Genomic DNA, 15241 nt, shown 5'->3' with positions numbered 1-15241 from the left:
ACCTTCCAAAGGCCTGGAAAGCAAGAATTCTTGGTTTTGTTCCTCAATTACAAGATAAACAGTTTCAAAGAGGAAAGCATCCCAAATGGCAGACGGCCAGAGGAAAAAGGCCCACGCGTTTGCACAAATGCTACACTTATGTAGCTTAACCATAAGAACGTAGGACTATGGAGCATCTCTCAATAATGAATGGACCAAAGCTTTGAAAATCATTAGTGACTGAGAGACAGCAATAAGTCTCTTGGTGTACCCTATGTGTTCTTGCAGACAAGCCACACTTTCAAATGGCATTGTCCCTTGAGTTGAACCACTGAAGCCCCACAATGTTTTTATGAATCGTTGAAGCTGCAGGTTTTTGATATACTGCCTGCTTTCAACAGTTCATCAGCTGGAAGGAGAATGCTACCCACATTTTTAATAATATACTAAAGCTCGTTCATGGTAAAAGTTCCAATTTAAATATAAATTAGTTAAAAATAGAGTTAGGAACAGAACTCATTCTTAAACCCAGAAACTGCCCATAACTCCTTATGAAAAGGACACAATATTGCAAATTGCATTAGGAAAAATAAATTGTACTAAAAAGTTACATCCAGTACTGTTAAAGTAAACATGTTTACTTTAGTCTGTTTAAAATTTAGCTTCAAAGTTCTATCACATTTTAATCCGTGATCATCAGACTCCAAGAAAGAAATACAGAGTCAGAACCATGCAAAGTGAAACAAATTTCAATTTTAATGGATGTCAATATGCAACCCCTCCTTTCCCAGGCATTTGGATCAATTTTCTTTTAAAGTATATTAACTAGTAACCAGAGTAACATATTCAAATTAAATATACTGGGATTCCATAAACTGCAAACAATAAACATGCTAATGAGCATGTATCTCATACAGAATCATATGAGTAATATTTTCTTTCTTCAAGATCTGCCCATTATTGAAACTTCTTGTTGTTAGTCGCGAAGTTGTGTCCGACCCATCGCGACCCCATGGACAAAGTTCCTTCAGGTCTTCCTGTCCTCTACCATCCCCCGGAGTCCATTGAAGCTCACGCCAAATGCTTCAGTGACTCCATCCAGCCACCTCATCCTGTCGTCCCTTTCTTCTTTTGCCCTCAATCTTTCCCAGCATTAGGCTCTTCTCCAGAGAGTCCTTCTTTCTTATTAGGTGGCCAAAGTATTTGAGTTTCATCTTCAGGATCTGGCCTTTTTATTGAAACTTAACATACAGTAAAGCATATTTTATTGTTTCAATTAAGTTATCATGAACTGGAGAAATGAAGAGCTGTCTATCCATCCACCAACAAATAGGAGTTATCTATTTGCCATCTACTCACCAAAAAATATAGTAAATACATTCTAAAGAGTCATTATAAGCAATGTGTAGCTGTACATTTTTGGCAATATATGGTCTCCAAGACACCCTTTGAGGTTTTTCTAAATCAAAAAGCAAGGAACCATTCAGAAAATTTTCCTAGTGACAGGGCTGCCAACCCAGATTGATTTTTTAACAATTTTTGTTGGTTTGTACAGATTAGCATCGAAGGGTTCACAAATCCTGTTAACTGGAGGAGAATCAGTATAATATACGGTACTTTGGGAGTTGTTAGCATATGCAATGAAAATTATACAGATTTAATAATCTTCATATAATGATGTGAAACAGGTTTCCTTCAGTTAAACAATCTGTCATTATTTGAGCAGAAAAAAGGAACATCTTAAAAATTCAAGAGGGTGCTGAAATCTACTAATGGCATTAAAAATGTAATCTGTAACATCAACATTCACCATGAAAAGTAGTTGGTCTGTGCAAGATTTTACAAATCAAACAGAATCAAACTCAGAACTGAACAAAACTGAGCAATTACTCACCTCATCTTATTAAATATTTGCTTAGTTGGGGTTTAATTAACAGTAACAAGGGAAGAAAGGCATTCTTAAGGGTACTTTCAACTAAAGAGGGACAAAAACCATCTCCAAAGTCCACCGGCAGTTGCTTGACAGGAAAGCAAATGAGTTGCCAGATCTCCGCTGCCTGCCAGTTTCAGAGCTATACTTGTGTTGAGTCTGTGCTGGGCGCTGATATACTCTTTGAAACACCACCTCCAGCTAAGAGTTTTCTTTTCTTTGCACCTCCAGCCCAAAACAGAGAAGGATTTTCTGTCTGACGAAGCTAAAAGATGAGGCAATCAACTATTGACAGGACAAAGAACCAGATCTTTCAAGACAGAAACAAGAGACAGCTTACAGAATCAAAGGAAACCATTGGATTTTTTGGACTGAAAACACAGCCCTCCCCATCTGGAATTGCTCAGCAGTTTGCAATAGTCCTCCTCCCAACACGCCTCTTCTCCACCCACTGAAATACAGAGATATATGTTCCTCCAGAAAAAGCCTTGCCTCTGGTCTGTAGGATCCTCTTCGTTGGTCAGAATTCTTTGGAGGGAAGAGATCAGGAATAATCCAAGTCCACCACCATGGGTAAGCCAAAACAAGACGGAGGCCACATTCTTTTACTCAGCTGCAGAAACAGCCATGATTTGTCCAGGGTTTCCTGCGTAGTTCAGACTTTTCCAATGTAGAAGCTCAGGAATAGATTATCATTATTATAACACTTACGGAAGTTGGAGAAAGCCAGTAATGCCATTTATTTGATGCAACTAGCTTGACAGGAGGTCACGTATCAATTTTAATACAGGTATACTTTAAAAAGTGTACCGTAACCCTCAGGGAGTTTAGCTTTTGAGATGCAAAGTGCCAGTGAGATTTCAGAACTTCTTCTCTTTTAGTAGCATTTATTTCTTAGAGGGTTTTGGTCCAGGCAAAGTCCCTAAAAATCCTGATTGTTAAGAAAATCCATTTTTATTGCAATAGGATACCAATAACTCACATGTGTTTACTTCCAAAGATATATACTTAGGATTCTACTCTCTGCAACACAGGGGGGAAAAAAAATACCTCGACTTTTATACTATGTTTTTGCACTGTTTGATCCGCTGCATTTATGCTTGGAAGGAAGCCCCTATTCTCTTTGATAAGCACTTTGGCTTAGCAGTTGCAGTTCCGATTACATTTGAAACAGGTTTATCTGCATTTTGGCATGTCTTTTTTTTTTTTTTTTAAATTTAATTCCTTTACTTCTGATGTCTTCTGTCCTCTAGAATCTCCCAACCACTGTTGTACCCTCCCTCCAAAAATCCCCAGAAGAACGGCTCCTTCAGCAATGGCAGAAGGACCCTGTCATTAGCAGGAAAATGTATACAATGTCTCTCCAAATACTTTGCATTTTAACTCTCTTAGTTGAGGTCAAAGCAGGGTATGGGAATGGGAGAAGCCGGTCTAAAGAACAGCTCCGAATATTATTATTGTATGCAATTCTGTCTTTCTCTCTTAAGAGAGATTGCTTTTTGTATTAGGAAATGATTCTAGAAGAAGAAAAAAAGCAGAAAGCCACTTTCAGAAATTGGAGAGAATACTAGGCGCTCTTCCCAGTCCCAGCACCACCACCAAAACTGTGAATAAGCGAAGGAAACTGTGTCATAAAAGGTCTTACATGGAAACACCCAGTGAGATCGGCTTTTGAATAAATATAAGATTATGCTGTTTATATAAGCCTTTAGTAAAGAGAAATGAGCATTCAAGCGGAAAGTCGTAGAGAGTATAAAGGTGAAAAAAGGACTTGTTTAAAGTACCCATCTATAGAGGGAGGGAGCGAATGCTGCGCCATTTCTACTCAACCTTGCAATTAATCAGGTGATTTTAGGTCCATGGGTCACCATCAGAGGAAAAAAGGAATGGTCAAAGAATTGAAAATCATCGCTGGTGTAATTCAAACCTGTCCTTTCAGATGTTGCTGAACCATTCAAATTAAATGTGTGTCTTCAAGTCAGTTTTAACATCTGGCAACCACCTGGACAAGTTCCTGTAGTTCTCTTGGAAATGTTTTCCAAAGTGCTTTGCCATTTTTCCCCCCCTAAGGTGAGAGGGAGCAACCGGCCCAAAATCACCCAGCTGGCTTCATGCCGGAGTTAAGACTAGAACTCACAGTCTCCTGGTTTCCAGCCTGGTTCTTTAAACCCCTTCATCCATCTGGCTCAAACTCACACAGGGCCTTACCGAACATTGATCCTGTGTTGGTTTTAACTGATGCTTCTAACTTTCTGAACCTTGGTTTTCTTTTAGTTTTGTTAGCTGGCTTGAGAACTTGCTTAGTGGGAAGTGGGTGCATAAGCTTAATAAATAAAATCGGATAACCGAGCTAACCTTGACATGCCTTATGCAACAGGAAAGCTTTGTTAATGAATTTAAACAGGGAGAAAAAATTACCCCTGTACTGCTGGTGTTGCTCAAGATGGGTAGAATTTGGGCTTCTAAAAAATTAAACGAATTAGCCTATTGCAACAAAGCCACCCACCCATAAGATGAACCAGTTCAATTTATGGTCTGGAATCCACTTATATCCAAGATAGAAGTAGTGTAAAGAGCTATGACAGTCAGTAGATTAACAAACTATATAATCATATATCAGAAAGTGACAATTCCTTTGATCCTTTCAGCTTCCATCCATCCAACCCACCCAACAAACTCAATTCTCTACAGCCAAACCGACGCATAAATTTGCTTGACTCTCCTAGACAGAGTCATAGCTGAAGGTTTTAAGATGGCATTTTCCCAACTCCCGGGATCCACTCCATCAAGTCAAATAAGCCAATTAATATGGCTACTGTCACTGCAAGATAGACTCAGGAGACCTGCTCTAACTCAGTTTTCAGAGAAATTGATCAGCAACATCTACTTATCTTGCATAAGCTCCGATTAGGAAGTCCATCCAATTTAAAAACCATAATTTACTCGCAGCGCCAGATTAAATTACAGAAATAGAGACACAGAATGCAAAGTCTGCAGCTACGGTAACTTGTCTTCTGGCTACTTTTAAAATACGGTGGCTGGGTTTACACAATGCATTAACTGATGGCTTGTTTAATTCGTAGTTTGTGCAACAAGCCTTAATCGACTGGTTTGCAGATGCTAAGCCAAAGCCCAATAAAACACAGGCAACTTTAGCACAATGAACTGTAGCTCAACTGATGAAGTTGTTATGAGGATATATCTCCATTTGTGACGGTCTCAATCCATCCTCAAGTACCATAAAGTCATTTGATGTTCATAATTTTTTTCTTTCTCTGTGGTTTAATACGTTACCTATTAATTCAAACAGGCCAATATGGCAAATCACGGCTGTATTGCTCTGTTGCAACAGAATCAACAACCCAAAAAAAAAAAAAAGTGTGTTAAAGACCCAACAGTTACTTGAAGGCTGCATGCTGGGTTTTGCAAGAGGTGGGGGCCCACACCTGGCTTCCAGAGATAAAGCAGACAATGCAATATAAATAAACCAGTGAGGTAAAGAGGTGTGGTAAAATCTAGGACTAAATGTCCAGCCTCAAGACTGGGATATCAGGCAGTTTCTCCATTGGGTCATAAAGTGACCAGCTTCCCAGGGTCCTTGTGAGTAGAGACTTGTTGGGAAGTCCCAAACACTCAGAAAGCATCATGTGAGGAATGGAACTCTGCCGTGGTTTTGCAACTACCCACCAAATGATCTTTGGGCCAGTCCCATCACTTGCGTGACAGCAGCAGCAACTGGGCAGTTGCCCAAGCAGGCTTATGAAACGTTCTTCCCCACTGTTCATGCTCGGAAATAAAATTTATGACAAGGGAGTGTTCAGCAGCGCACAGCCTCCCTCCGAAGACTGGAAGCATCTGCTGCAAAATTCTTGACTGAGCCAAGAGCCAGAATCTTTCTTTGAGGAAGCTGAATTCAGAAGGTCCCAGTGGAATTGCTCCTTCGTGCCGTTTCCCCTTGACGCACAACACAGGACAGGCACACAGTTACAAACCCTGAGCCAAGCTGACCCACATTTCCCCATCCACACGGAAGACTTGTCCTGAAAAGGGCTACCTCTTTCCCACACTGACTGCCCAAAGTCACAGGAGCCAATGCTGGCGAGGAGCATTGCTTCGCAGGGACTGGTAGACTGTTCATAAACCTGGAGGCTTCACTGGGGGGATTGACTTCAGGACACCTACCATGACTGCAGGAATGAAGCCCATTTGCAACATCAGCCAAATCACACCTACAGTCAAACATAATTCATCAATACACCGTCACACGAACGCTCTGCTCACTCGGCACGTCTCAAAATGGCTTATACATTGGTCTGAATCCTTGCAAATGTTGCAGGCTCACGCTAAGCTAACAGGTCAATAAAAGCAACCGTTTCATTGGGGTAGGGCAGGAAATCACAATAACACTTAAATAATTGCATTTTAACCTACCAATCACTGGGGTGCTTGAGTTTATCAGGGCTGCCACTGGGGCTTCTCCAGGGAAAAGAGTGATGCTAATTTCTAACTCGATTCCTAATGAATTATTTCGACTCCCTTCCATGCAAAAAAGTCAAACTGAGTCAGGAAGACCTGAAGAAGACAAAGTTCATTCGGCATCAAAGCAATGAACGTTAGGACAAGCTATAAAACCAGGGCATGCTACTCAACTTATTTTACTTAAATAACTTCTTTAATTGACACTCACCACACCTCTGATGTCTCAGCAGGGAAAGATATCCTTGAAGTCATGAGCACTAGCAACTTGAAATCTTTAAAAAGACTCGCAGGAAGCTGAATTCAGCCCTAGAATTCCCTGATCTGAAGCTACCAAGAAATTTATCAGGAAAGGACACAATCAAAGTGACACAGAATTTCAAAGCATATCCTGAGCTGATTTGGTTCCATCGCTGTCCTCTTGTGTGTTTTTAACTTTCCTCTTGTCCGTTTTGAATTGCAGCAAAATGCGGAGAGTGCGGGCCGGGATACAAAACCCCGCTGGATGCAATGAAAGGTGAGGGGACACCGGTGCGTGTGGGTGTGTGTGTGTCCTAAAATGAAACCACTCTTGGATAATCATTGTGTATCCTCAATATTTGCCTTGCACAGAACCTGACCCAATTACAGGGAATTCTAGACTTACAATCATTCATTTAGTGATCATTCAAAGTTATATGTAACTTTTCTTTCTGCCCTTTCTTCCAAAAGGGCCACGGGAAGAGATCGTCTATCTGCCTTGCATCTACCGAAACACCGGAACAGAAAAACCGGATTATTTGGCCACTGTGGATGTGGACCCCAAATCCCATACTTACTGCCAAGTAGGTTTAATTCAAATTCAAAGCTGGTTTATCATAACAGCAGCTCAATATCCTAATAATGGCAAACGGGACAGCTTTGAGCAAAGTGATTCCCGAGATAGGGAAGGTATTTTGGGATGACTTGATATCTCTCGACAGCACACATAGGATGCCTCATTTTTAAATGCTTAACGGTGGACTTTCTGATTCACAGATACACTCCCGGTTTTCTCCTTGCTTCAAATGCTGCTTTTCTCTCGTCTTTTATGAAAAAATATTTTAAATCTTAGAAAGAATCTGAGCGCAGCTGGGCTTTTATATGACTCAATCAAGCCTTAGGGGGAAAAACCCAGGATTCTCAAGATTTAATTCCACATTATGAGGGAGAAATTGCTGCCCAATATAGCAAAGTATCCCCAGATACTTTGTGGTTCCTTCAGAAGCTGAGAGAAAACGGTTCTCTTCCCTGCAGTCTGTCAGGAAATCTGAACCCTGCAGTTGCCTTTCTTTGCTGCCTAAAATTCCAACTGGAGAATGTTTCCTTTCGGATCAAATGCCAATTGCTTTCTTCCTCCTTTCTTGGATCAATCTTGGGGTTGGAGTCCCTCAGGATTTACTCAGGACAACTGGCCCAGCAGTTGTCAAACTCGAGCAGCTGCTCAAATCTTAAACTACGGACTTTTCCAGCGGCTGACACTTTTCATGGTTATTTCAGGGACACTGCCAATATCTGAAATCCTGCGTTCTTGATTGACACACCGTGCAAGCCCATTTCAAAATCCCCACTTTTATCTTTACGGGGTGGGTGGATGGGTGGAGATAACCCAAAGTTCTGCATTCCAAAAAACATTGGCTAATAATTATGGCCCAAAAGACCAACAACCCCTTTTCAAACAATTTAGAAATCGGAAAGCGGGGGTGGGTGGGTGCTGGTTCCTGCATGCTTTGGGATCTGAATAATGCAGGGTTGCAAAAGAAAAAATGTCCACAAGACATCCCTACCCACCCTTCACTGCCAAGCAACATGTCCTTCCAGTAAATCACGTGGTTAAATCGCTTGTTTGCTTCTCTCTCTCTGTGTGTGTGTGAGTGTGAGTGAGCTGATTCACTTCAAGTCCTGTTTCTCAGCGTAAAACCAGGAGTCTCCAATCTTGGCAACTTTAAGACTTGTGGACTTCAACTCCCAGAATTCTTCAGCCAGCACTTCAAATCTACAAGTCTTAAAAAGTTGCCAAGGTTGGAGACCCCAAGGGGTTGATTAAAATAATCTGGGGGATGGGGAGAGAGGAAGAAAGGGGCAGAGCGTTGCAAGACATTAAGTTAAGACCAGAAATAACACAAGTCGGCTTTAGAATCGAATTCTGTTTGGGCTACATAAGACCACACTTGGAATACTGCATCCAGTTTTGGTCGCCGGAATATTAAAAAAGACTCTAGACAGAGTGCAGGGGAAGGAACACAAGGTCTTTGAGGGCCTGTCCAAAGGTCCCAAGTGGGCTCTGCCACCCCACAGGTCATCCACCGCCTGCAGATGCCCAACGTCAATGACGAGCTGCACCATTCCGGCTGGAACGCCTGTAGCAGCTGCTTCGGAGACACCACCAAGAAGCGCAACCGTCTCATTCTTCCCAGCCTGATCTCGTCCCGCATTTACGTGATCGACACCGGCACCAACCTGAGGGCCCCCAAGATCCACAAGGTACACGCCAGGCCTGAGGGGGCCCCTCCAAAGGGGGCTTCACAGAACCATCTTCCTTCTCTTGCCTTTGCAAGCTTCTTTCGCTCTCGGGACCGACACGTCCTGTTTCTCACCCTGTGCAAAGCTTGGGTGGTGAAGGGGCTGGGTGCATCTATCCGTGGTCCGTCTGCCCGTCCTCATCTCTTCTCAGGCATAATCTTGCATTGCAGGTTGTCGAGCCCATTGATGTCTATTGGAAGTGCAATTTGGCAAATCCTCACACCTCACATTGCCTGGGGAATGGCGAAATCATGATTAGCACCATGGCTGACCCTTCTGGCAATGGAAAAGGTAGGTCTTTTTTAATGTTTCTTTTTAATTCTGCCTTTATAGTTTTTGTCAATAACTCAAGGTGGCTGACGGTATCTAATACACTTTGTGTGTCCAATCACACAATGGATAATGAAGTATTCTGGATTAACAGAGTTGAAAGGGGCCCTATAGGTCATCTAGTCCAACCCCCTGCCCAAGCAGGAGACCCTACAACCTTTCTGTTCTGTATTCTATTCTTGTTATATTCTTATCCTATTTATTCCATTCCATTCCATTCTATTATTGTTTTATTCCTATTCTATTCTATTCTGTTGTGTTTTGTTGTTCTGTATTCTGTTCTGTTCTCTTTGTCTTCCTATTTTCCCCACAACAACCCTGTGAGGTGGGTAGGGCTGAGAGAAAGGGGCCGGCCTAAAGCCACCCAGCCTGAGAGAGTTTTTGCAGGAGGTGTTTTTAGCCAGATGAAGGATAAAGCTGAATTCTCTGCAGCAGACAGATGATCCCATTAGAAGCAACGGTCTGAACTCAGGGAGCAGCCTCCCTACCTGAGAATATTTGAGTGGGAGAAATCAGATGGAGATGTTGTCTCCACTTTCTGCCATCTCTCTGCAACCTCTGAATAGCTCTTGGAGGAGCTGTGACGTTCACCCGCTGTTCCGAGAACGCAGAAAGAATTTATGTTCATTTAATGCAATCTTGAATGCAACGGTGAAATCCGGCCGGATCTATCCGGTTCGTGCGAACCGGTAGGGCTGGCAGCAGGAGGCTCCACCCACCCGCTGGGACATCATTACATCCCATTTTTAAGGCTCTGCGCATGCGTAGAACAGGTGCACGCACTCATATTTCCGAACCGGTAGTGAAGGTAAGTGCATTTCATCCCTGCTTGAATGCTAATATCAATATATTAATAGAGAGTCACCTTGCGGCGAGATGGGCAGCAAATAAGTGTAACAAATAAATAACGTTTCGTTTTCCCTTGCAGGGGGTTTTGTGCTGCTGGATGGAGAGACCTTTGAGGTGAAGGGCAACTGGGAAAAAGGCACCAAAGTCCCACCATTTGGCTACGATTTCTGGTACCAGCCCAGGCACAACGTCTTGATGAGCACGGAGTGGGGAACGCCCAAGTGCTTCGCCTACGGGTTTAACCCAGCAGATTTGGAGAAGGGTGAGAGGAGTTCCAGGAGTTCCACAGACACCGGGTATCCTCAGATCCAAAGCCAACCAGGCTGTTGGGTCAAGGAGAACCTGGTTGGAAGCATCTTCCATGGTCCAGAAGATGGGATTGAGGTCCAGAATTAAGGATTGGAGAAGAAAGAGTCGAAGCTAGACAGGAATTGAGGTCTGAGGGCCAATGAGAGTCAAGACAGCATCTCTTCCCACCAATGAGGAGTTAATTAGAGGAGGAGCCTTGATGGGGCCTTGTAGGCAAAGATGGGTCACACGACAGCCAGGAGCTACCGAAGGGAGGAGGCCAATTTCTCAATAAATTGGATTAAGTCATTAGCTCTTTAGTGGTGAGGTCCAATTCACATCTGTATGAGATCCAGAGGAAATTTTGTGTTGGTTGTTTTCTTGCAGATGTTTCACAACCCAACTAGGTAACATCATCAGGGCTTTGCTACAAACGCTCCTTCTAGCACCAATTATGTTTCCTAGCTGGGTCATGAACCGTCTGCAGGAAAACAACCAAGCTCAGAGAGCACCAAGGACCCCTGAAAAGAAAACATACTACTAACCAAATCCTGCTCTCCCTCCTTTCTCAAAATAATCTTCCTTGCTTCTCTCACACCTGCTTCCAAAGGCTGCTATGGTGGAAACATCAATGTGTGGGATTGGACCACTCATGAATTTATCCAGACAATCGACGTGGGCAAGAACTCCATTCCGCTAGAGATCCGATTTCTCCACGACCCGGATGCAGCCGAGGGGTACATCGGCTGTGCCCTCAGCAGTGCTGTCCACCGTTTCTACAAGACCCCGGTAAAACAAACAACAACAACAACAAAAAGGAATAATTACAGCAAAATAAAGCGAAGAACAGTCTCTGGGAAAAGCCCACAATTGAGCACAGGCACACAGCCAACGCCCCAGAGCCTTCGAGGGTGTGGTAGGCCCACTGGAATTTTTAGGGTCCTGAGAACTACTGGCTGCTAAACGGGCCAGGCCCATTTTTTTTTTCAATTTTTGTATTTTTGGAGGGTTTTCCTTTGCACTTCAGAATGCAGAAAGGCGACCTCAAAATGCTACCTAGCTAACTAACATCTGCTTTGGGGCAATTATTTCCAAAGATGTCCAAGGAGCTTCTTAGCAACATGCCTTTTTATTTTTTTTAATTCTCCATTTTGGCCTCTAGCCTTAGGATTTTGGGATGGTACCTCATCCAAGTTTCAACAGGTCTGATCTCCCTGAGGTCAGCCAAGGTCACGTTGGTGCCACAACTGAGCCACCCAAATTCCATCATATCGCCAGTAGGAGTTCCTGAGTCACGGATTGCCAAGGCGTGCCACCCAGCCACAAATTCACCCCTTCCAGTCCTTCCTTGCGTCACCAAATGTCGACTGGCAAATCATGTAAAAGAAATCAGATAAATATGCCTCTTCACTTAGTTTCTGCTCTGGCGTGCAGTGCCCGGAGTTGCAAGAGAGTTGTAATTAATAAATATAACGAGTAAATAATTATCTGTAACCTGTCCCTTTGCAAGTGGTTCCTAGGCATGCTCTAAAACAGAACTGTTAACTAACCAGACTTGAAGGCATAGGTGTCTCTGTGGGTTGGGCTACACCAAGGGTAACTCCTCCCCTTCTGACTGTTTTTTTTTCCTCCTTCAGGAGGGAACTTGGGCAGCAGAGAAGGTGATTCAAATTCCCAACAAGAAGGTCGAAGGATGGCTTCTCCCAGAAATGCCAGGCTAGTCCAACGAGCTTTATATTTTCGTAATCGATCCAAGTTGCATTCCTCCACCAATAACAACTTTAAAAGTCTTGCTTTGGAACTAAATTCGAACTCTTAACTAGATATAAATTTTCAACATCTCATCTCCAAGACAGGAGGGGTTCCCATTCTTTAATTTACTCCTTTGATCGTTTATTAGAGGATTCAGGGAAAGCCGTGACCTTAGCAAGGTTCTATATTCATTACATGACATGGATTTTGTAGCGGTGGCTCCAGAAGAAATATTGACTCATTGCGTACAGGCTGTAAACGTCTCAGCCTTGACTTTCAATGCAACTTTATACGCAACCAACTAGGTGGTCTTTACTCAATGAGTCAATATTTCTGTTGGATACGTGCAAATCTGCTCCTGGCCCAGCTGGGAATTTGGGGGCAACATTGGTTCCTCCTGGGACTTGCTGCCTTCCTGTTAACACGAAGCTCTCCTGTAGGCCTGATCACCGATATCCTGATCTCCCTGGATGACCGCTTCCTGTACTTCAGCAACTGGCTTCATGGAGATATCCGTCAATACGACATTTCCAACCGTCGGAAGCCCAAGTTGGTGGGACAGGTAGACCCCGGGGCAGGGGAAGGGTGCATGGCTGCCGGGAATCGCTGACTCTGCAGGTGATGTGGGACATCCTCACCCAGCCGTGTCTCCGCCCATGCAGGTGTTTCTGGGAGGCAGCATTGTCAAAGGAGGTCCCGTCAAAGTGATTGATGACCCAGAACTGGACTGCCAGCCAGATCCATTCATCATCAAGGTGGGTCCTCCCCACCCCAGGATTATTGTTACATTTTTTCTTTGTTAGGTCACTGTCTTAACTGCCTTCCAGAGAACCTTTCTGTCTCCCTCCATTTCATTTTCACAACAGTGCAAGGGATGTTCAGAAATTTTTGCAGGAAATTTCACAGCCAAACCATCTTTGTAGAACACAGAACTTCCAATCAGGTGGGAAGGGACCTCGGAGGTCTCCTAGTCCAGGGGTGTCCAAACTTGGCAACTTTAAGGCTTGTGGACTTCAGCTTCCAGTGTGAATGGGGAATTCTGGCTCAAAGCCTTCTCTGCCTCTTGGGTCCCAAGTTAGGTCACACCCGTTTTCTCGTCCTTCGCAGGGCAAGAGAGTTCAAGGTGCCCCCCAGATGATCCAGCTGAGCCTGGATGGAAAACGGCTGTATGTCAGCACCTCTCTCTACAGCGGATGGGATAAGCAGTTCTACCCAGACATGGTCAAGTAAGACGGCCTTTCCTTCGCTTTTTTCCTTTGTTTATTAAAAAAGAGAAACAAAGCTGGGTCTTGAGACAAGTTCCTTGGAAGATCCGCAAGCAGAAATAAACCTGGAAGTTGCGTGGTGCAGTTTTTGATGGTTGCTAGAATTTGCCGTTTGTGTGGAATTTAAAATGACACTTTAAATAAACGTAAAAGGCATTTCTTCTTTCAGCCTAGGGACTTTAGCTTGTGCGTCTGCAGCGTCGACTTCCAGATTGGCAGAATCTGTCCATTTTCGAGTTTCATAACTGTAATTGTCCTCAGAAATGCATGGTAAAATTCTGTTTTATCTTCTTTTTTCCCCCTCCCCAGGGAAGGCTCTGTCATGTTGCAAATCGATGTGGACAGCAAGAAAGGAGGCTTGAAAGTGAACGAAAAGTTCTTAGTGGATTTCGGGAAAGAGCCACATGGGCCAGCGCTGGCCCACGAGATCCGCTATCCGGGCGGCGACACCACCTCTGATATCTGGATCTAACTATCTCCCCGGCTTCAAGCTGTCTGTTGTGCTAGCAAAAGTTTTTTTCCTTGAGATGCTACTTCTTCCTCACCTGCTTGTGTGTGCGGTTCCCTCTGGATGGGATATTCCTTGTTCTGCCACAAGAGGTCGCTCACACCCACTGCATCCTCTTTGCTGTGACCAGGTCTCAACCCCAGGATTTTTGATACAAGATTTTAAACATCTCCATGTTTCCAGTTTCGCCCCGCTTTCGCAATTGCGTAACCAGGGAAATGCACGTTTTTACCCAGAAGGAAATATTTTAGGCAATAATTGTCCCCACAATTTTCTCAGGGAAGGCAGGCACGGGAGCAGAAAACCCAGGTTTTTCTATTTTGAGACTCCTGTAGCTGAGGCGTCCCTCAAGAACAAAGCAAATGATCTTGGCCGAAGAGGTGGTAAAAAAAATGCTTTGAAAAGTCTCTGACGATCCCAGCTGAGTTGCCTGATCGGCAGAGGCTTTTCAAAGCATTAGAAAAAATGCTTTGAAAAGTTTTTTTTAAAAAAAAGTTGGCCACGCCCACCCAGTCACATTACCCCACCACCACCAAGCCACACCACAGAACCGGTAGTAACAAATTTTACATTTCACCCCTGCCCAGGAGGCTGCGACCGTCGTAATTTCATGCTGGTTGCCCAGTGCCCAAATTTTGATCATGTGACTGTGGGTCTACTACAACGGTCATAAGTGCGAGGATCAGTCATAAGTCTCTTTTCAGCGCTGTTGTAATTTTGAACGATCATTTAACAAATGGTTGTAAGTCAAGGATTAGCTGTATTTGGAATAATACAAACTCATCCGGTGTTTTTTTTGGCAAATATCAAATCTTGATTCAGAAATCATGGAATACAGGGTTGTTTGTGATTTAATAAGCAACAGAGCCATTCTTGGAACGTCTTAGCATTACCTCTAGCATGATAAAAAAAAAATTATATGTATATGAAATCTTATTCTGTTCACCGCCCTGAGTCCTTCGGGAGAAGGGCGGTATAGAAATTCAATAAATAATAATAATAATGATGATGATGATGCTTCAGAAATAGACTAATATATTTCTTTATCTTTGCTACTCACTGTTCTTTTAAAAAAAATAAATAATTTTTCAAGACTAAAAGGTTTCTCACCTATGCAGATTTCTTCTCTCCAATCTGACTGTGGGCTAATCACTAAGAGCCACCCGCCATCACGAGCCCTCAGCGGCTGCCCCTTCGGTCATAACATTAAGGGCAGGTGGCAAAGGAGCATTTCTTATGAAATGTATGAGGCTGAAACCTGAATGTCTGTAGCCCAGAGCTCCGGGGCTCCCGGCAGTGTTCACACTTTCGTTCTCAGCTCTG

At 43.5% G+C, this 15241-nt stretch overlaps 1 protein-coding gene across 1 annotated transcript; it reads left to right on the top strand.

Annotated features, from left to right (window-relative positions):
• Nucleotides 1–1934: 1934 nt before the first annotated feature.
• On the top strand, nt 1935–15018 carry LOC117670148 (methanethiol oxidase-like). Its single transcript, XM_034425097.3, has 12 exons — nt 1935–2482; nt 6849–6902; nt 7097–7209; nt 8702–8887; nt 9097–9217; nt 10185–10367; nt 11004–11182; nt 12031–12109; nt 12586–12707; nt 12808–12900; nt 13253–13371; nt 13720–15018. Exons 1-12 carry the CDS (start codon nt 2479–2481, stop codon nt 13880–13882), a joined length of 1416 nt encoding a protein of 471 aa, XP_034280988.1. The 5' UTR covers nt 1935–2478; the 3' UTR covers nt 13883–15018.
• The last annotated feature ends 223 nt before the right edge of the window (nt 15019–15241 follow it).

Source organism: Pantherophis guttatus, chromosome 18 (assembly GCF_059756535.1).
Source record: "Pantherophis guttatus breed Tessera chromosome 18, ASM5975653v1, whole genome shotgun sequence".
Classification (NCBI taxonomy): domain Eukaryota; kingdom Metazoa; phylum Chordata; class Lepidosauria; order Squamata; family Colubridae; genus Pantherophis; species Pantherophis guttatus.
This window is presented reverse-complemented; position numbering and strand designations above follow the sequence as displayed.

What these genes read in the sequence shown, in the direction of transcription:
- LOC117670148 (XM_034425097.3), top strand. An exon ending in AATCCCATACTTACTGCCAA is followed by an intron (nt 7,210 to 8,701) that starts GTAGGTTTAATT and finishes GCCACCCCACAG; the next exon opens with GTCATCCACCGCCTGCAGAT. An exon ending in ACCGTTTCTACAAGACCCCG is followed by an intron (nt 11,183 to 12,030) that starts GTAAAACAAACA and finishes TTCCTCCTTCAG; the next exon opens with GAGGGAACTTGGGCAGCAGA.